Source organism: Phyllostomus discolor, chromosome 8 (genome assembly GCF_004126475.2).
Source record: "Phyllostomus discolor isolate MPI-MPIP mPhyDis1 chromosome 8, mPhyDis1.pri.v3, whole genome shotgun sequence".
Classification (NCBI taxonomy): Eukaryota; Metazoa; Chordata; class Mammalia; order Chiroptera; family Phyllostomidae; genus Phyllostomus; species Phyllostomus discolor.
Genome location: NC_040910.2, coordinates 61,587,230 through 61,609,785, shown reverse-complemented (window position 1 = coordinate 61,609,785; position 22,556 = coordinate 61,587,230). Strand labels below are relative to the sequence as shown.

General features: G+C 39.5%; 1 protein-coding gene across 4 annotated transcripts in view; it reads right to left on the bottom strand.

Moving 5' to 3' along the window:
* The window catches only part of PRPSAP2 (phosphoribosyl pyrophosphate synthetase associated protein 2), a 66,480-nt gene that overhangs the window by 6,671 nt on the left and 37,253 nt on the right, over nt 1-22,556 (bottom strand). For all 4 annotated transcript variants that reach the window (XM_028534360.2, XM_028534362.2, XM_036032890.1 and 1 more), the window contains 2 exons: nt 9,244-9,392; nt 4,029-4,099 (listed from right to left, as the gene is read on the bottom strand). In XM_028534360.2, coding sequence (XP_028390161.1) covers nt 4,029-4,099; nt 9,244-9,392 — 220 coding nt within the window. The remainder of the gene's footprint in view (nt 1-4,028; nt 4,100-9,243; nt 9,393-22,556) is intronic.

Below are 22,556 nucleotides of genomic sequence, written 5' to 3'. Positions count from 1 at the left end.
TCATACAGACCAGTAGGAAGGGCAGAGATGGGCAGCTGGGTGGGGAGGACCCATGGCAAGGCAGCGGCTAGAGGACTGAGGCGGCTGGCAGATCCGGTGAGGCAGTGGATGGTGGACCAGGTGGTCCCACATTCTCGCACAGATAAACCGGGGGGAACAACTGAGGAGTGACACAGACCATGCAACCGAGGGTTACAGTATGGGGAAATAAAGCCTCAAACCTCTGACTGAAAACACCTGTGGGGGTTGTGGCAACAGTGGGAGAAACTCACAGACTCTCAGGAGAGTTCACTGGAGAGACCCACAGGGTCCTAGAATGTAAACAAGCCCACCCACCTGGGAATTAGCACCAGAAGGGCACACTTTGCTTGTGGGTAGCTGGGATAAGTAACTGAAAGCCAGAAGAGAGTGGAACAAGTGGCATTGTTCCCTCCTGGACCCCTCTCCCACACAATGCAGCCACATGGGTTGCCCCACCTTGGTGAACATTTAAGGCTCCGCCTCTTATTATGTAACAGGTGCCCCAGACCACAAAAAAATGGCCCAAATAAAAGAACAGATCAAAGCTCCAGAAAAAATACAACTCAGTGACAAATAGATAGCCAACCTATTGGGTGCACAGTTCAAAACACAGGTAATCAGGATACTCATAGAAATGGTTGAGTATGGCAGCAAAATAGAGGGAAAAAAATGAAAGCTATGCTAAGTGAAAAAAAGGAAAATGTACAGGGAACCAACAGTGACAGGAAGGAAACTGGGACTCATATCAACAGTGTGGACCAGAAGGAAGAAAGAAACATTCAACCAGAACAGAATGAAGAAACAAAAATTCAAAAAACAAAATGAGGAGAGGCTTAGGAACATCCAGGACATCTTTAAGTATCCCAACATCTGAATCATAGGGGTGCCAGAAGGAGAGGAGTAAAAGCAAGAAATGGAAAAGTTATTTGAACAAATAATGAAGGAGAACTTCCCCAATCTCGCAAAGGAAAGACTTCCAAAAAGTCCAAGAAGCTCAGAGAGTCCCAAAGAAGTTGGACCCAAGGAGGAACACATCAAGGCACATCATTATTACATCAGCCAAGATGAAAGATAAGTAGAGAATCTTAAAAGCAGCATGGGAAAAGGAGACAGTAACCTACAAAGGAGTTCCCTTAAGGCTATCAACTGACTTCTCAAAAGAGACCTTGCAGGCAAGAAGGGGCTGGGAAGAAGTATTCCAAGTCATGAAAGGCAAGGACCTACATCCCAGATTACTCTATCCAGCAAAGCCATCCTTTAGAATGGAAGAGCAGATAAAGTGCTTCTCAGATAAGGTCAAGTAAAAGGAGTTCATCATCACCAAGCCCTTATTATCTGAAATGTTAAAGGGACTTACCTAAGAAAAAGAAGATAAAAAATATGAACAGTAAAATGACAACAAACTCACAGTTATTAACAACTGAACCCAAAACAAAAACAAAAACAAAAACTAGGCAAACAACTAGAACAGGAACAGAACCACAGAAATGAAGATCACGTGTAGGGTTATGGGCGGGGGGCGGGGAGTGGGTGGGGAGAAAGGGAAAAGGTACAGAGAATAAGTAGCAGGAATGGTAGGTAGAAGATAGACTAGGGGAGGCTAAGAATAGTTTAGGAAATGTAGAAGCTAAATAACACATATATGACTCATGGACATGAACTGAAGGGCGAGAATGAGGATGGAAGGGGGTGTGCAGGGCAGAGGGAAATGAAGGGGGAAAATGGGGCAACTGTAATAACATAATCAATAAAACATATTAAAATATATATACACACACACTTATATTACTTTAAAAGCACTACTGGTAAAAATGGTACAAATACTCTGAAAAGGTTTGACAGGTTCTTATAAAACTAGCAATTACCTCAAAACCCAACAACTGCACTTCTGGTTATTTATCCCAGAAAAATTACTCTGTTCCCACAAAAACCAACACACAGGTGTGTAGGGAAGTTTTATTTCTAACAGCAGAAAACTGGGAACAATCCAAACTTCCCTCACAGGTGAGTGGGTAAACAAACTATGGGCCCTACATCCATGGAATGCTGCTCAGCAAAAAAAGGATTAACTATCGATATATGAACAACTTGGGTGGGTCTCTAGGGAACTGTGCTAAGTGAAAAAATCAAACTCAAAATATTAGAGAGTGTAAATTCCATTTGAGACTTTCCTAACATCACAATATAGAGACAAAGGACAGATTAGTGACTGCCACAGAGTTAGGGATCAGGTAAATGGGAGGTGGGTGTGGCTACAAAGGAGTAGCTTTAACAGGGAGGAAGCTTTAAGAGGGCACAGTTCTGTATCCTGACTGCACTGGTAGTCACCCAAAGCCACGCATGTGGGAAGGCTACATACATCTATCCCACAAACAAAACACTGGAACTACCTGAAGCAGCTCTACAGAGAGTGGCCATATGAATTTCTAGACTATTACTGTACTACAGTGAAGCATGAATGAGGAAACTGGGTAAAGAATATGCAAAATCTCCCTGTATTTTTTTTTGGCTACTTCCTATGAATTTATAATTATTTCAAAATAAAAAGTTAAAAAAGATGCAGTTGCAGTAGAAAGGGGAAAACATGTTACTGAATTTTGTTACTATAGATTCTGTTACTACAGGTTTTGCTAAGGAATAAATTAATACACAGCTATTACCCTACAGAGTAATATCAGAGATTTTCTAACAAAATTATAAGCACTGAGGCTTGGTAAATGGGTGCAACCACTTCGGGGACAATGTGGCGCCATCTAGTCAAGTCGGAAATGTGTACTTTCTGAGCAAAGGACTACACTTGTAGGCACCTAGAAAGTCTTGCATTTATGCAACAGAAAATAGGTGCAAGAATGTTCAAAGCAGTACTGTTTGGAAATAGAAAAAACTGTATATTCAATGCCCAGAGAAGAGAGAAATAAGTTATGTAATAATTATACCATGCAGCACCATACAATGAAAAAGAATAATGTAGCACACAGAGAAATCTCAAAATGGTGAGAACAAAAACATCAAAAACATGCAAACTACAACCCTGCCAAAAATACAGTGTTTAGTGTACAGTGTACTCATGGTAGAATGTAAGGACAAGGAAGGGCATCAACGACCATGTCCAGGGCAGTGACAACCTCTGGAAGAAGAAAGGAGAGAGAGAGAGACCAGGGAAGAGTTCCAAGCACACACACATGCTCTGTTCCCAAGCTGAGTAGTGAGTACCCATGTGTTCATTTTATTCTTATTTATACAATATAGGCATTAAATGTGCTCCTTGTGCACTGACTTTGTGAAGTGTGAGAGGATATGTGTCTTAAATGGTTATAATCAATTTTGTATCCTATTTTGATCACAGAACAATTTCTCACATTATGACAAACAGTTGCAAAATATTTCATTAAGTAATTAGCAATTTCATAATAAACTGATGAAAATAATTTTCAATTTTTGGACCAACATAAACATTTAGTACAAGGCACCAACTTCAATAAGAATTACCTGGCCCCTGGATGGCATAGCTCAGTGGACTGAGCGCAGGCTGCGAATCAAAATGTTGCAGGTTCGATTCCCAGTCAGAGTACATGCCTGGGTTGCAGGCCATGACCCCCAGCAACCGCACATTGATGTTTCTCTCTCTCTTTCTCCCTCCCTTCCCTCTCTAAAAATAAAAATAAATAAAATCTTAAAAAAAAAAAAAAAGAATTACCTGACCATACCACTAACCCCACACAATTAAAAACAAGTTAGCCCTGGCTGGTGTAGCTCAGTAGATTGAATATCGGCCTTCGAACCAAGGGGTTGCCAACTTGATTCCCAGCCAGGGTACATGGCTGGGTCTTGGGCCAGGTCCCCAATAGGGGGTGCTCGAGAGGCAACCACACACTGATGTTTCTCTCCCTTTCTCCTTCCCTTCCCCCTCTCTAAAAATAAATAAAATCTTAAAAAAAAAAAACCCCACAAATTAACAAAATAGAATTGGCAAATAGGACAATTAATAATAAAAGAGGTTTACATACCACAATGATGGCAATCCTTCCTCCCACATCGCCGACCACTGTGATTGGAGGTTTTTCTTTAGGAATCAGCACTGGTCAGAATAAAACACATACACAGAAGTTTCTATATTAAAATGCCAAAGCCTTTTACAAGTCAGTGTCTCACGATAAGAAGACCCAAGAAACTAGAAACATGGAGAGAGCCTCCTCACTGATAAAGGGCAACCATGAAAAGCTCAGAGCTACTGCCATGTACTTAGTGCAGAACTGAACTCCCCCCGAGGTCAGGAGTGAGACCAGGGAGCCACCTTCATTGCAGCTTTCAGCACTGGGATGCATGTGCTGGTCAGGCAATGACCCAAGAAAGGAAACAGAAGGAAGTAAAATTATTTTGATTAGCAAATGAGATGAGCCTACATACAGGAAATACCAAAGAATCTACAAAAAAACTGCCAAAGCTAATATACAAATTCACCAAAGTTGCAAGGTATAAAATCAACACTTAAAAATCAATTGTTTCTACATACTAGTAGCGAACCACCTGAAGAGGAAATTTAAAAACCAACTCCATTTAAAAAGCATCAAAAAGAATAAACTACCTAGGAAGGAGGTGAAAGACTTCTACACTGAAAACTATAAAACATTGCTGAAATTAAACATAAATGGAAATACACCCATGTTTTTTACACATCAGAAAACTCAGTACAGGTAAGATGGCAGTGCTCCCCAATATGACTCAGAGGGCTGATACCAGCCCTATCAGAACCCCAACTACTTCTTTTGCAGAAATGGACAGTAAAATTCATATGGAAATTCAAGAGACCCCAAATAGCCAAAAACTTATAAAAAGAAAGAACGAACGAACGAATAAAGGTAGAAAACTCACACTTCCCCCACTTTGAAAACTATTACAAAACTTTATTATTTTTATTTTTCAATTACAGTTGACATTAAGCTTTACAATCAAAACAATGTGATACTGGCATAAAGACAGAGATATACACCAATACAACAGAATTAAGAGTCTAGAAATATATTCGAACACCTATGGTTTATTGATTTCCTCCCCAGCTTTATGAGCTATAATTGGCTTATAACATTGTGTGAATTTAATGTGTATAGTCTGATGTGTTGATACATACATATACAATGCAAAATGATTACCATAAAGAGATTAGTCAACAATTTGTGTGTGTGGTAAGAACATTTAAGATCTACTACCTTAGCAACTTTTAAGTATACAACACAGTGTTAATTACAGTCACCATGAGGTATACTGGATCCCCAGAACTTCATCTTCTAGAAGATGGAAGTCTGTACCCTGTGACCAACACCTCCCCATTTCCTCTCTTCCCCAACTCCTGGCAACCACCATTCTACTGTTTCTGTGGGTTTGGTGGGGTTTTTTCCTTCAGACTCCACATATAAGTCGAGATCATACAATATTTGTCTCTCTCTGGCTTACTTCACTGAGCATGATACCCTCTAGTTCCATCCATGTTGTCACAAATGGCAGGTTGTCCTTTTTTATGGCTGAACAATACACACATTTTCTCAATCCATTCATCCATCGGTGGACACTTGGAAGTGATTTTTCACAAGAGTGTCAGGACCATTCATTGGGGAAAGAAAATTCTTTTCAACAAATGGTGCTGCAAAGATTAAATACCCACATGCAATAGAATGAAGCTGGACTCCTACTTTATACCAGATACAAAAATTAACTCAAAATGGAGCAAGGACCTAAAAATGAGAGCTCAAATTGTAGAACTCTAAGTAGAAAACCTGGGAGTAAATCTTCATGACCCCAAATTTGGCAATGGATTCTTAATTATGACACCAAAAGACAACCAACAAGTATAAGATTAAATAAAGTGAACTTCACATAATTAAAGCCTCTTTGTGCATCAGAGCACACTATCAAGAAAGTAAAAAGACAATCTACACAATGGGAAAAAATATTTGCATGCTATGTCTGATAAATCTTGTCCAGAATATATAAAGAACTCTTACAACTCAAAAATGAAAAGACAGACAACCCAATTTAAAAACTGGCAAAGGACTGGAATAAACATTTCTCCAAAAAGAATAAACTGACAATAAATGCATGAAAAGACGCTCAACGTCATTTACCATTAGGGAAATGCAAATCAAAACTACAATGAAGTACTACTTCAAACACACTAGGATGATGACTAAGAGACTAACCAGAACTTTAAGCAACATAAATCAGGAGGGTCTCCTGATTTGAAGAGCTAGGGCTTATAGAATTTTTGCACTGGATGTCATCTGTGATCACCAAAAACCCTACAGGAAGAACTCTGTTTATAATAAAGCTCTGTGGTTCTGGTCTCCCCTTCCCTTCAATGCCTTTTCCCCTTATATAAATACCCCTCCATCTCTGCTGGCAGGCCAGAGAGTGTGCATGTGGCTTGCCACGTCTGCATGTACTGGGTTGAAACCCTTTCTCTTTCCTGAATAAATCCTTTTTGGTGATAAACACCATATGGGTATTGTTTTTCAGTCAACAATGACTGCAATAAAAGAAATCGGAAGATAAGTGTTAGTAAGGATTTGGAGAAATTAGAACCTTTGTATACTGTTGATAGGAATGCAAAATGCTATAGCTGCTATGAAAACCAGTTTGGTGGTTCCTCAAAAGTTAACTACAAAGTTACCATATGATTCAGCAATTCTAATCCCAGGTATAGACCCTGGAGAAATGAAATTATGTGTCTGCAAAAAACCTGTACATGAATGCGCATTGCTGCATTATAGCCAAAAGTCAGCAATGACTCAAGTACCCGTCGATGAATGAATGTATAAACAAACTGTGGCATACCCATACAATGAAATCTGCAATCAAAAGGCACATGAATCTTTGGATGAACTTCAAAGACATTAGGGTAAGTGAAAGAAACTGAACACAAAAAGGTCACATATCATATGATTTCACTTACATGAAATGTCCAGAATAGGCAAAATTATACAGACAACAAGCAGATGAGTGGTTGCCAGGGGATGGGGGAGGGAACATGGGGGTTAGTGATTACTTACTGGGTAGGAGTATCCTTCTAGGGTGATGAAAAGTTTGAAACTAGAGAACAATGGTACTTATGCAACACTCTGAATGTACTGTATGCCAGTGACCTGTGCATGTCAAAACAGTTAATTCTATCTTAAGGGACTTTCACTGCAATTTTATAAAACAGGTCAGTATCACTAAAGAAACAAAGTAGGGACTGCTCTAGATCAGGATTTCTCAATCTCAGCACGATGAAACTTTGGACAGATGATTGGCTGTGGGAACAGTCCTGCGTGTTGTGGGACCTTTTAGCAGCATCCTTGGCCTCTATTCACTAGATGCAAGTAGTGACCCCCACAACTGTGACAATAAAAAATGTCTACAGATATTTCCACATGTCTTCTAGGGGACAAAACCCATACCCCACCCCAGGCCCAGCTGAGAACCACTGTCCTAGATTAAAAGAGACTAAAGACAAATGATAACTAAATGCAGTATGTGAACTGAGGTTGGTGTGAGGAGAGTGGAGATAGAAATTTAAGGCCAAACAAAGTAAGGTAAATCCCAAAACTGAAGAACTTTTTTTTCCATTTTCAACACCCTTTTCCCCAGGCACTTGACTCGAATATTGGTGAAAGAATATAATGCTATAGGCCTTTAGGAAATCAACTTAACAAAGAGCCATATAAATAGCTACACCTTTAACTCATCAATATCATGTTTAGAAACTTATAATGAAATACACCAAAGTATGGAAAAAATTTTTATCCATGTATGCTAATTTCAGCATTACACTGGCAAAGACTGGGAAAAAACACATACCCAATATTACCCTGCTTGAGCAGTCTAAGCCACATCCATAAGATGGGATATGACTTTTTAATGACTTGCAGAAAGGTATGCTATAAAGCTGGGAGAAGATAGCAGCATGCACAATTACATAATCAGTATGCATCACTACTGGATGAAAACAAGAAAGGAAAAAAATGAAGAGGCCCACTAAAATATAACAGTGGTGTCTCTCAATTAAAAACTGATTCAGTGAATTAAGCACTGACTAGGCTTTTAATTAAAATTAGAGTGATTAAACATAAGAAACTATTTAAAAAAACTATTTCAGTTCAGTGTGAAAAACACTGGAATAGTAACAAAGACTACGTCCTTGACCACAGGTCAGGCTCCTATGAACCTTTTACTCGACCTGGACTAAATGGTGTGGGCTTTGTACTCAGGCTGGCAGAGCTAAGTTTTAGCAAGCACCCCTGAACTAATCTGAGCACCCAGGCCTTCCTTCAGCAATTTTGTTAGGTCAGTTGAGCAAGAATTCCCCCTACCCTTCATGCCTCCCTCCTCTTAGTAATTTCCATCCACTGACCCCCTCTCCTCCAGCCTGCTTCTTGGCTATCAATCCCCACCTGTCCTCCTATGTTCAGAGTCAAGCCCAGTTCTATAGTGAGACTCTTCCCCCTCAATGCAACATTTCTTAAATAGAATCTGTCTTTACAACCTTAAAAAAATATGTCTTTTCTCTTGCTAAAACACATTCTGGCCCTTATGTACTAAGGGTAGAAAAAGGGTTGAGTCTGTTCCCTTACCAACAGACTCAAAGGCAGTTATTTTTTCTAAATGGAAAAGATGTTATTAAAGGCAAGTTCTTAAAAACAAACCCAATTCACCCATAAATCTTACCACCGTTATCATAATGATTTCACCTTCATAGTTCTTCCTGGTCCTTGCACAAAGGTAAGTATATACTTACTCTCTGTGCATTCCATAGATTATCTTGTTTCCAGATAGCCTTAACTAATTCAAAGCACTGCATAATTAGATGTACTGATACAACATAGTTAATTAAGCCCTACCCTCTGATAAACCATTAAGAGTGTTCTAATATCTTGTAATAAAAATAACACTACAGTGAATAACTTGTGTTCACATTAAACTACAAGGTATGAATGAATAAAATCCACTCAAGTGCCAAACTGAGTCTGAATAGTTGAGTACTTTCATGACTTTACGATGATCAGGCAGAGGCTTTTGAAAGGCTCTATTCTACAGGGCCACCAGAAGTGTGGCGGTTACCACCAGGCCAGGGAAGGTATTTTGCCACATTATAAAACAAAAAAAAAAAGAAGTCATTCATATTTGAAAAGAAATTAAGTTAGCCTTAAAATCAAAGGGGAAAGCAAAGAAGAGAGGCAGCACACTTACTGGGGATCTCTAGGCTGGGGTGGATGGCAGCCACACTCCTGACCATGGGCGGGGAATGCCGTCCATCTACCAAGTCCGACTCAGCATCTTGAGCTTCTCCGTGAATCACTGCAATGCCCAGACGAAGGCGCTCTGCAAATGACTGTGCCCTGAGGGAGAGCATGAGACAGTTCAGAAATCACACAGCCCCTGTCTTCTGTTAATGTTGATGGAAGAAACATTAAAAGAACATAAGTAAAATGCAGTTTCCAAAAGATTAATGAAAAAAAAGAATAAAATAATCTGAGTCTTAGATTCTAGGACAAAGGGTGGATAAACATCCCTCTGGCAACAGGCGCCCTGCATAGGCAGCAGCTGGCCCTGGTCTGCACTCAGTTAGTTGGGTGAGCTTGCATAGTTAATTAACTTCCTCTAAGCCTCAGTTTTCTCACCTGTAACTGCTAATTCTCTACTTAATAGTGAGAACAAAGCACATAAGACAAAGTACATTAAAAACTCAAAGTGTCTGGAACTATAGAACTTACAGCCAAAATGGAGGTGTAGGTAGATACGCGTTGCTTTCTCACACAACCCAAAGAAGGACAAGAACAAATTTAAAAACAAAAAATATCTGGAACTGCCAGAAAACCAAACTATATGGAAGTCCAACAACCAAGGAGTTAAAGAAGAAACATTCACCCAGATGGGCAGGAGGAGCCGAGACAGGCAGCTGGGGCAGAGAGGACAAGTGGTAAGGCAGCACTGGCAGAACAGGCAGTCCCACATTTGTGTGTGGATGAACCAGGAGGAGTAACTGGGGAGGGAGACAGACCATTCAACTCAGGGTTCCAGAGCGGAGAAATAAAACCTCAAAACCTCTGGTTATAAAAACCTGTGGGGACTGTGGTAGTGGGAGAAAACTCCCAGCCTCAAAGGAGAGTCTGTTGGAGGGACCCAGGGTCCTAGAATGTACACAAGCCCACCCATCTAGGAATCAACACCAGAAGGTACCAATGTGCTTGTGGATAGTGGGGGAAGTGAATGAAAGCAGGGCAAAAGCTGAGCGAGTGGCATTGTTCCGCCTCTAATTTCTCCCTCACATACAGCACCACAACACAACAAAGTGGCTTTCCCCACCCTGACAAATACCTAAGGCTCCACCCCTTATAATGTAACAGGTGCACCAAGACAAAGAAATGAGGCCCTAATGAAAAGAACAGATCAAAGCTCCAGAAAAAGAACTAAACCAGGAGGAGATAGCCATCTTATCAGATGCAAAAGTCAAAACACTGGTAAATCAGGATGCTCACAGAAATGATTGCTGACCAATGCAAAATAAAGGAAGAAGTCACGGCTATACAAAGTGAAATAAAGAATAGTCCTGGCTAGTGTGGCTCAGTGGATTGAGCACCAGCCTGTGAACCAAAGGGTCGTAGGTTTGATTTCCAGTCAGGGCACATGCCTGGGTTGTGGGCTAGGTCCCCAAAAGGGGGCACATGAGAGACAACCACACACAGATGTTTCTCTTTCTTTCCTCCTCCCTTCCCCTCTCTCTAAAAATAAATAAATAAAATCTTTTTAAAAAAGAAGAATATACAGGGAACCAACAGTGGAGGAAAGGAAAAACCAGAACTCAAAATGAATGACTTGGAACAGAAGGAAGAAATAAACATCTAACCAGAACAGAATAAAGAAGTAATAATTCAAAAAGTCAGGAGAGGCTTAAGAACCTCTGGAACAAGTTTAAACCCCAAATCATAGGGGTGCCAGAAGAAGAGGATGACCAACAAATTGAAAACTTATTTGAAAAACAATGATGGAAAACTTCCTCAACCTGGTGAAGGAAATAGTCATGCAAGTCCAGGAAGCTCAGAGTCTCAAACAAGTTGGACCCAAGGAGGAACACACCAAGACACATTATAATTAAATTACCCAAGATTAAAGATAAGGAATCTTAAAAGCAAGAGATTTACCTACAAAGGAGTTCCCATAAGGCTATCAGTTGATTTCTCAAAAGAAACCTTACAGACAACAAGGGAAAAAAGTATTTGAAGTCATGAAACGCAAGGACCTACATCCCAGATTACTCTACCCAGCAAAGCTATCATTTAGAATGGAAGGGCAGATAAAGTGCTTCCAGATAAGGTCAAGTTAAAGGAGTTCATCATCACCCAGCTCTTATATGAAATGTTAAAGGGACTTATCTAAGAAAAAGAAGATCAAAACTATAAAGTGAAAATCACAATTATCAACAACTGAACCTAAAAGTCAAAAACAAAAACAAACTAAGCAAACAACTAGAAGAGAAACCGAATCACAGAAATGGAGATCACATGGAGGGGTTATCAGCGGGAGGGGGGAAAGTGGGTGAAAAGGTGCAGGGAATAAGAAGCATAATTGATAAGCACAAAATAGAGAGGGGGAGGTTAAGAACAGTATAGGAAATGGAGAAATGAATGAACTTATATGAACCGTGCCTGGATATGAACTAAGGTAGGGGTGAATGCTGGAGGTAGGGGGTGCAGGGCTGAGGGGGATAAAAGGGAGAAAAAATTGGGACAACTATAATAGCATAATCGATATTTACTTAATATACTTAAAAGACCTCAAAGTACCTTGATTGATTGATTGATTTTAGAGAGAGAGGAAGATGGGAGACAGAAAGAGAAACTTTGATTCGTTGTTCCACTTACTGATGCATTCATCAGTCGATTCTTTGTATGTGCCCTGGTTGGGGACTGAACCCCCAATCATGGTATTTTGGCACTCTAACCAAGGCTAAAAAGTTAAAGCATTAAACATCATTTTAAAAAAGATTTTATTTTTATTTTTAGACAGAGGGGAAGGGAAGGAGAAAGAGAGAGAGAGAGAGAGAAACATCAATGTGTAGTTGCCTCTAGTACTCCCCGTATTGGGGACCTGGCCCACAACCCAGGCATGTGCCCCAACTGGGAATCAAACCGGCAACCCTTTGGTTCACAAGTCAGTCCTCAATCCACTGAGCCACACCAGCCAGGACTGGAGTTAATGATTTTAAACATCAATTTTTAATAACTTTATTAAGGTATAACTAAGCTACAATTAACTACACATATTTAAACTGATTTCATAAACACTAATATATGTACATATCTGTATAAACATTAGCACAACTAAGACAATAAAGCATTTATCGTGGCAAAAGTTCCCTTGTACCCCTTTGTAATTTCTCCTTCAAGTAGCAGGCAACCAGTGATCTGCTTTCTGCCATCATAGATTTCGTAAGTGGAATAAGAGTTTGTAGTTCTCTTTTGTCTCACTTCATTCACTCAGCATAACCCTTTGGAGATCCATCATGATTACTGTATGTCACGGGCCGTATCTTTTTACATTGCCAAGTAACAGATCATTGCATGGGCCTCTCTCTGTTTGCCCATTTACTTGTTGATGGACTTTTGAGATGTTTCTAGTTTTGAACTATTACAAAACTGCTATGAACATTCAAGTACAAATCTCTGTGAGGACTCACGCTTTCTTTACTCTTGGGTAAATACCTATAAGTAGAATGGCTGGATCATGTTGTAGGCACATGTTTAACTCTTGAAAAAACCACCAAACTGTTTTCCAAAGTGATTATACCATCTTTCATTCCTATGAGAGTTCCCATTCCTCCACATTATCACCTCCATTTGGTGTGGTCATTTTATTAATATAACCCACTCCAATGGTGTGCAGTGGCACTTTACTGTGGTTTCAATTTGGATTTCCCTCAAGACAAATGGTGTTGAGTATCTTCGCATGTGCTTATTTGCCATCCATACATGTTCTTTAGTAAATGGACTGTTTATCTTTTGCCAATTTCTTAACTAGATTGTTGGTTCTCATTAAGTTTTGAGAAGTCTATATATTCTGAATATAGTCCTTTATCAGATGTATGCTTTACAAATATTTTCTTCCAGTTTGGGCCTTCTCCTGTCATTCTCTTAATGTCTTCTGAAGAGCAATCCTTAATTTCCACAGCACCTAACTTAACAATCACTGTGTTTTTCGGACTATACGACGTGCCTCCCCTTCCCCTCAAGTGGGGGGAGGGGGTGCGTCTTATAGTCCAAATGTAGCTTTACATTTACATTGGTGAAATATTATGTTACTTACGTTATTAAAAATTTTACATTTTTTACTTCAAATTTTTTTTTCCTTTTTTCCTCCTCTAAAACCGAGGTGCGTCTTATGGTTCGAAAAATATGGTGCTTCTTGTGAACTGTATTTTAGGTGTCATTTTATTTTCGTAAATCTGTTTTCCTCTAGATCTTTTATAGTTTTAAGTTTTACATTTAGGTGTGTAATTCATTTTTAGTTGATTTTTATATGTGAGGTGAGATATTGCTCAAGATTTACTTTATTTTGCACCAATTATTCCAAATCATTTGTTCAAAAGACTATTCTTTCTCCATTGAATTGCTTTTGTACCTCTGTTGAAAGTCAATATTATACATACAGGTCCATTTTTGGACTCTCTGTTCTTTTCCACTGGCCTATTTTTCTATTTTTTTATCCCAATATCATATATTTATGATTGTTTTAGCTTTATTAAGAAGTCCTAAATTCAGGTAGCATTAGACCTCCAACTTGGTTCTTTTTTAGTTGTTTTTGCCTATTCTAGGTTACTTGCATTTCCACATGAATTTTAGAATCAACCTGTTAACTCCTACAAAAAAAGCTAAAATTTTGATTGGGAGGTCCCAATTTTATAGACCAATTTAGGGAGAAATGATATCTTAATAAATATTGAGTCTTTTGACCTATGATCATAGTATTTTCCTCCACTCATTTAGGTCTTTAAATTCTCTCAGTAATGTTTTGCATTTTTCAGTGTACAAGCCTTCAACATCTTAGATTTATTCCTAAATGTTTCCCTTAATTTGGTGCTATTTGGTTTTATTTTTCAATTCAATTTTCAACTGTTCATTACTAGTATATTTTTATTTATCTTATAATCTGCAAACTTGCTAAACTGATTAGTCCTAATAGTATTTTTGTAGATTTCATGTTTTTCTACATAAATAATTCATACCACCTGCAAATTAGGACTGTTTTGCTCCTTCCTCTCCATAGTAGATTTCTTTCTTTCATTCTTCTTTTTGCTTTTCAGATTGCAGCACTGTCCAGAATCTCCAGTACAGTGCTGAATAGAAATAGGGACAGCAGACATCCCATCTTGTTCCTGATCCTGGGGGAAAGCTTTCACTTTCTCATACTGAGTGTGAGGTTAGCTGTGGGTTTTTCACAGATGCCCTTTATCAGATAAGGAAGTCACCTTCTATTCTTGTTTATCTGAATTTTGTCAAATGCTTTTTGAGTCTACTGAGGTAATCATGTGGTTATATAAGATGTATTTGCATAACTTTAAATTCAACCTTTTAAAAACTCAAAAGTAATTTTTTAAAATTTTATTTATTTTGAGAGAGGTGAAGGGAGAAAGAAGGAGAGAAACAGCGATGTGAGAGAGAAACATCAATAGGTTACCTCTTGTACACACCTCAACCAGGGACTGAACCTGCAACCCAGGCATGTGCCCTGACCAGGAACTGAGCCAGCAACCTTTCACTTTGGGGGGTCAATGCCCAACCAACTGAGCCACAATGATCAGGACAAAAAATTCAAAGTGATTTTTAAGGAAATCCTCAGACAAAAAAAGTGGTCAGACAAATACAAGGCAGAGTCTCCACTAGCTTCTGCCCCATCCTAATCTCATGGAGACTGGCACCATAGAAATTAGTTCCCCCTTCATATTCAAGATTGGCTTTGAAAACAAGATTGTTGTCAAAAGAATTAACCTTAGTCATCCTCTAAGGAAGTCTTTTCCATCTGGGATCCATAGAGGTCTGCCAATTCTTAGAATAATGCTGTTTCGATACCATTACCCTCTACTAAAGGCAACACCACTGACTCTTGAACAACTCAGGTTTTAAATGTGGATCCACCTGTACATGGATTTTTTCAATAACATTGTATTTCCTCTTCCTGATGGTATTCTTAATAACACTCTTTTCTCTAGCTTATTTTATTGCAAGAATACATATATAATATACATAACATACAAAACATGTTAATCAATTGTTTATATTATCAGTAAGCCTTCCAGTCAACAGTAGGCTACTAGTAGTTAAGTTCTGGGAGGGAATCAAAAGTTATATGTGGATTTTCTTTTCTTTTTTTTTTTTTAAGGTTTTATTTATTTATTTTTAGAGAGGGAAGGGAAGGAGAAAGAGAGAGAGAAAAAAACATCAATGTGCGGTTGCTGGGGGTCATGGCCTGCAACCCAGGCATGTACCCTGACTGGGAATTGAACCTGTGACACTTTGGTTCACAGCCCATGCTCAGTCCACTGAGCTACACCAGCCAGGGCTATATGTGGATTTTCAATTGTGCAGATAGTCGGTGTCCCTAATGCCTATGTTGTTCAAGGACCAACTGTGCTTTCACAATAAATAAAAGCATTATGTGCATACTGATGTTAGTTTTTGGATACTGTATATAACTTAGTCATGTGACTTGAATTCCCACCTGATTCCAAAAGAATCAGCATGATTCCTCTAGGCCACACTGTCTGACATGCTAACAGTCACAGAGGAATTCCAAAGCAACTCAATCCTGCTATACTGGTGGTACAATGATGAGGGTTAATTCACATAATGGGTTAGAACACAACACAGGATTTCAGATTTTTTCCTACTCACTCAGTTATTCTAAGAAAAGAATTTCAAACAACTCATTAAAGGAAGTAGTTTTTTCTTATTAAAGCAACATTATATTCTTAGATGACCCTTTTCCTCAAAATAATTGCTCACTATCAAAGAACTCTAAAACTACAGACTCTTCATATTCATCAGTATTTTCAGAATTCTAAGGGCACCAACAACCTCTGTTCTACACAGTGGTATTTGTTTATTTATTTTAGAATATTTTCTTTCTTTATTTTTTAGAGACAGGGTAAGGGAGGGAGAAAGAGAGAGAGATGTCAATTGGTTGTCTCTTGCATGCCCCCCAACTGGGGACCTGGCCCACAACACAGGCATGTGCCCTGACTGGGAATTGAACTGGTGACCTTTAGTCTGTAAATGATGCCCAACTCACTGAGCCACTTCAGTCAGGACTGCATAGTGATATTTTAATTTGTAAAATCCTTTCACATGTTCCCTGATGCTTATTACAACTCTGTAAGATAAAACAAGCAGTACAGGTGTTATCTTCATTTCACTGATGAGGAAACTGAGGCTTGTAGAGACTGACTGTGGTTCTTAAGATTGTCACAAATACTGGCTAAGCCCTAGTTCATGTCTATTGACTCCTAGTTTAACTATCCTCCTGCTGCTCTAATAAATGAACTTTTAAATGAACTACCACAGTTTTCTAAGATTAGGTGCTAAATGAAAAACTTAGAAGGCCCTGGCTGGTGTGGCTCAGCTGTTCGGAGCATCATGCCATAACCAAAAGGTTGCAGGTTTGATTCCTGGTTGAGGCACCAACCCAGGTTGTAGGTTTGATCCCTAGTCCAGGCACATACAGGAGGCAACCATTTGATGTCTCTCTCTCGCATCAATATTACTCTCTCTCCCTTCCTCTCTAAAAAAAAAGCAATGAAAAAATGTCCTCAGGTAAGGAAAAAAATTAAAGAACTTGAAGAAGCTGGGAACAATCAGATAAAAAAACAGCATGTCATTTACAGTCAAGATGCAGGTGTAGGTAAACATGGCTCACCTCCTTGCATAATCACAGCAAAAATTAAAACTGAACTACAAAACAACTATAACTCAAAATCATCAAAAAATTGAGCTGTACAGAAGTTCAATAACCAAGGAATTAAAGAAGTCACATTCATTCAGACAAGTAGGAGGGGCAGAGATGAGCACCAGGTGATCCCACACCCACCTGTGGTGGGTAAAAATCGGGAGGGAACTCTCACGAACGAGAGCTCCAAACCCCAGACCACACCACCCAGCCCAGGGTGCCAGTGCCAGGAAGTTCCCATAACTTCCAGTTGTAAAAACCAGTGTGGTTTTGGGTGGTGGAAGAAACTGTGGGATTCTCAGTGTCTCCTCTTAAAGGGTCTGCAAGGGACTTAAGACTTACAAACTCATTCCCTCTGGGCTCCAGCACCAGGACGTCAGCTTGAAGGACACCAATGGCAAAAGGGGAGAAAATGAAGTATCTGGCATCATGGCTAGTGCTGGGGGACAGCTTCCTCCCAAACCAAACTCCAGAGGCAAGGAAGCAGCCACTGTTATTTTTCTGAGCCCTCCCCAACACAGGGCGACAGCACCATGTCTGAGACTCCATCAACCTGGTTAACAGGGATTGCCCTGCCCATGCAATTACCCAAGGCTCTGCCCCATCCAACTTATGGTGTGCTTTTCTACATTAGGCCACACTACCAAGACAGGGAGTTGAAATAGCTCTACCTAACACACAGAAACAAACACATGGAGGCTGTCAAAATGAGGAGACAAAGAAATACGGCCCAAATGAAAGAACAGAACAAAACCCCAGAAAAAGAACTAAACAAAAAGAAGATAAGCAATCTATTAGATGCAGAGTTCAAAACACTGGTTATTAGATGCTCAAGGAACTCACTGGGTACTTCAATAGCATAAAAAAAGACCAAGGCAGAGATAATGGTTACACTAAGTGAAATAAAGAAAAATTTACAGGGAACCAACAGTAAAGGGGATGAAACCAAGAATCAAATCAAAGATCTGGAACACAAGGAAAAAGAAAAATTCAATCAGAAGGGCAAGAAAATAATCTTCCCTGGATGGTATGGCTCAGTAGACTGAGTGCCAGCCTGTGAACCAAGAGGTCGCCGGTTTGTTTTCTGGTCAGGGCACAATGCCTGGGTTGCAGGCCAGATCCCCAGTTGGGGGTGTGTGAGAGGCAGCAAATCAATGTATCTCTTGCACACCAATGGTTCTCTCCCTCTCTTTTTCCCTCCCTTTCCTTCTCTCTAAAATAAATAAATAAATAAATAAATAAATAAATAAATAAATAAATAAATAAATAAATAAAACAAATAAATAAATCTGAAAAAGAAAATACAATCAAACAAACAAACAAACAAACAAACAAAAAAAACAAGGATAGAGTAAGGAGCCTCTGGGACAACTTCAAATGTACCAGCATTCAAACCACAGAGGTGTCAAAAGGAGAAAATGAACACCAAGCAATTGAAAACTTAGTTGAAAAAATAATGAAAGAAAACACCAATCTGGGAAAGGAAATAGACTTATAAGTCCAAGAAGCTCAGAGAGTCCCAAAGAAGTTGGACCCAAAGAGGACCACACCAAGACACATCATAATTAAAATGCCAAAGGTTAAAAATAAAGAGAATATCTTAAAAGCAGCAATAGAAAAGCAGAGAGTTACCTACAAAGGAGTTCCCATAAGACTATCAGCTAATTTCTCAAAGAAACGTTGCAGGCAAGAATGGGCTGGCAATAAGTATTCAAAGTGATAAAAAGCAAGGACCTACAATGTAGATTACTTTATCCAGCAAAGCTATCATTTAGAATGGAAGGGCAGATAAAGTGCTTTCCAGATAAGGTAAAGCTAAAGGAGTTCATCATCACTAAGCCATTATTTCATGAAATGTTAAAAGGACTTAAGAAAAAGATCAAAATTAACAACATTAAAATGGCAATAAATTCACAACTATCAATAACTGAATCTAAAAAACAAACTAAGCAAACAAGCAGAACAGAAACAGAATCATAGACATAGAGATTTTGGATACCAGATTGGAGGGGAAGGGGGAGAATAGAGGGAAAGGTGCAGGGATTAAGAAGCACAAATTGGTAGGTACAAAATAGACAGGGATGTTAAGAATCGTACAGGAAATGCAAAAGCCAAAGAACGTATATGCACGATCCATGGACATGAATAATGGTGTGGGGACTGCTGGAGGGAATGGGGATACTGGGTGGAGGCCGGCAAAGGGGGAAAAACTGGGACAACTGTAACAGCATATCAATAAAGTATTTTTTTAAAATGTTATGTCTCTAAACCAGATAGTGCTATTTCAAACTCTTACTCTGGATGAATACAAATCAGGACATCAGAGTAAAAGAAAATCACTACTACATAGCTATGGGATACAGACAGCCATGAAGTCAACTTCACTATGTCAGAGGCAGCTGACCACAGAACTCTCACAATACTTTTAATGCAGAGAGCAAATCCCAAGCTGTAATTATATTATTTTATAACCTCATCTGTATAAAAATTAGCCTTCTGTAGCAACTATCTCCATCTTAAAATACTTCTTTAATGCAGTATAAGTTACATGACAAAATTACAGAAGGTGGGCAGGGGGGAAGAAAAGATTGGATCCTTCACTCCAATCTATCTAATGATCTACAGGCCAAACAGCATAGGGGGGCAGTCAGCAAGCTCCAGAGGAAAGGAGCAATGACTATACTGCTCACCACCTTAGAAAACTGTTGTCGAAATTTTGTCTAGCAAACTTGGCACAGCACCCAACATGCAGTGGAATTCATATATGTATTAAGTGAAGACCAGGTAAATGGGCAAATCAATTCCAATCATATTTGGCCAAGACCCAAATCCCATAATCACCTGCATGGAAAACATTCTAAGAAGTAATTAGTTGTGCCACTACCTTCTAGTGAAGAGCATGTAGCTGAATCACCTTGGATAAGTTGCTTCATCTTCCTAGGGGTACTTCCTCATTTCTGTGAGAGAGAAATGCTGACCTCCTAGGTAGAGAAGGTCAAATGAGATACTAATGTCTCAGTTCCAGCTAATACAAGAGAACACCTCTGACTAGGTGGCTTACACAACAGAAATTTATTTCTCAGTTCTGGAACCCAAAAGTCCAAGACCAAAGCAGCAGCAAACCTGGTTTGCAAGTGGCCATCTTCTCGTATCCTCAGAAGGCAGACAGCACAGAGCCAAAGCAGCAAGCTCCCTTTGTCTCTTCTTATGAGGGCACCAGTCCCATCCCCAAGCTCCACCTTCGTGACCTAATGACCTCCCAAAGGTCTCACCTCGTAACACCATCACAGTGGGTAACATTAAAATTTCAACATATGAACTTTGGATGGGGGTACAAACATTGGGTCCACAATAGAAACACTGGACATACAACACAAGTTCCCTGAGGGTATCTTCCTAGGTCTACATGTGGCTTAGCACAATAGTTTCTCAATAAACATCTGACTGGATAAATAACAAACACCACTGTCATACTAATGCCAAATAAGCTGAACAAAAGGTTACTACAATGATAAAAACTCTACCATTCATCCATCCACCTCATCAACAGGTGATGTTAGATGTAAAATGAGAATTATAGAAGTTACCAAAAGCCTACCCAGATGGGCAAGTCAAAAGAAAATTCATCACAGTACTTAGTGGGAAACGAAGTTGTCAAAATATACTGCTGCCACTTCTGCTTCTACTGAGATGGAGTACCCCTCCCACAAAGTACAACTAAAACCCTGGATATTATACGAGGGGGATCCCCCAAAAAGTAATATATTAATAAAAATTGTGTATTTATTCTTACTTGTTTAAACTTCAGTTACCTTCAAAGTACTCTCCATTTGATGCAATACATCTATTGAGACATTTTCTTTCCACTGCTCAAAATAGTTTTTGAACTCGTTGATTTGGATGCCCTTTAATGCTTCTGTAGTTTTTTGTTTCACCTTTTCCACATCAGCAAAAACATTTCCCTTTGAGAACTTTGTTCATCCAGGGAAGCAAAAGCAGATCGCTTAGGGCAAGATCATATATAATAGGGAAGGTGGGGCATGGAGGTCATGATGTTTTGGTCAAAAACTGCTGAACACTCAGTGTGGTGTTGGGGAGATGCACTCACAAATCACCCATCATGAGATGGGCAAACACGCTGAAAGAGTCTTCACTCTTAAAACTCACTGAAAAAATTCACTGAAGCCAAAAGCAGCCTCTAACAATAATGCCAGCTGCTACACTGATACAGATGAGTTCCCAGAACACTCACCTAGTGGAAGAAGCCTGCACTACAAGGGACCCGCCCTCCAGAATATAATTAGGTTTTGGGAGGGGTCCTCCTCATATATGTGAAACACACAGAAGAAAACACTAATGGTGGAGAAGAGAAAGCAGACTGGCTAGGGGACCCAGGACTAGAGAAGCAGGCAACCCAGACATGCCAGTGGGCAAAGCCTCAAAGAGCCTAGTCTCTCTGTCCAAAGGACCAAGAAAGGAACAGCCTTGCATGTGAGAAAGCCTGACAACCGTAACAGCCTTACTCCAGACAAACATCATGGAAAAAATTGTAACTGTATCCTTCTGATACATGAGTAAAGACCAAGTAGAGGATCTATACTTCCTCCCCTGCCAAGTTATGATGCATTCCAAAACCCCTCAGTGGGTGATTTAAGAGAAGGCCAAGTAGGGAGCTTCATCCCTACTCAGCAATGATGAGCCCCACTTACCAGGGTCAGTGCAGCATGAAACCTGGACTTCCACCCCTCAGCAGGGAAGAGGTGCCTTCCCTCCACCACCATGGGTGGTGTCCAAGGAGCCCTAATGCAGCCACAGCTTTCACCAACCCAGTGGCAGCAAGGCCACTCCCCTCTTGAATTTCATGGAAGACATGCAAAAAGCCTATACTCCCACTTCCACCCACTTCTGATTGTTTAGATCTAACTGTTACTATCAAGCTACAGTAATGAAAACAAGATGGTACTGGCATACAGACAAAGGAATAGAACCAAGGGTCCAGAATAAATGTAAACGTCTATGGTCAACTGATTTTTAACATGGTACCAAAGCCACGCAAGGAGGAAAGCATAGTCTTTTCAATGAGTGGTGCTGGACGACTAAACTGGAATGATCACATGGAAAAGAAAGAAGCTGAACCCCTGCCTCACTCCGTATAAAAATTAATTCAAACAGCTCTACAACCTAAATATAAGAGCTAAAACTAAACTATTAAGAGAAAACATAGGGGCAATGCATCTTAGATATGATGCCGAAGCACAAGCAACAACAAACAAGCTATAATGGACTTCATAAAAACTAAAAACTTTTGTATGTCAAAGGACATTATAAAGAAAGGGAAAAGACAGCAGCCTATCAAATGGGGTAACAAATTTGCAAAGCATGTATCTGATAAGGGTCTAGTATCTAGAATCTATAAATAAGTCCTATAACTCAACAATAAAAAGACAAATAACACAATTACAAAATGAACAAAGGACTTGAATAGACATTTCTCCAAAGACATACTAATGGCCACAAGCACATAAAAAATTGCTCAAGATCATTAGTCATTAGGGAAATCCAAA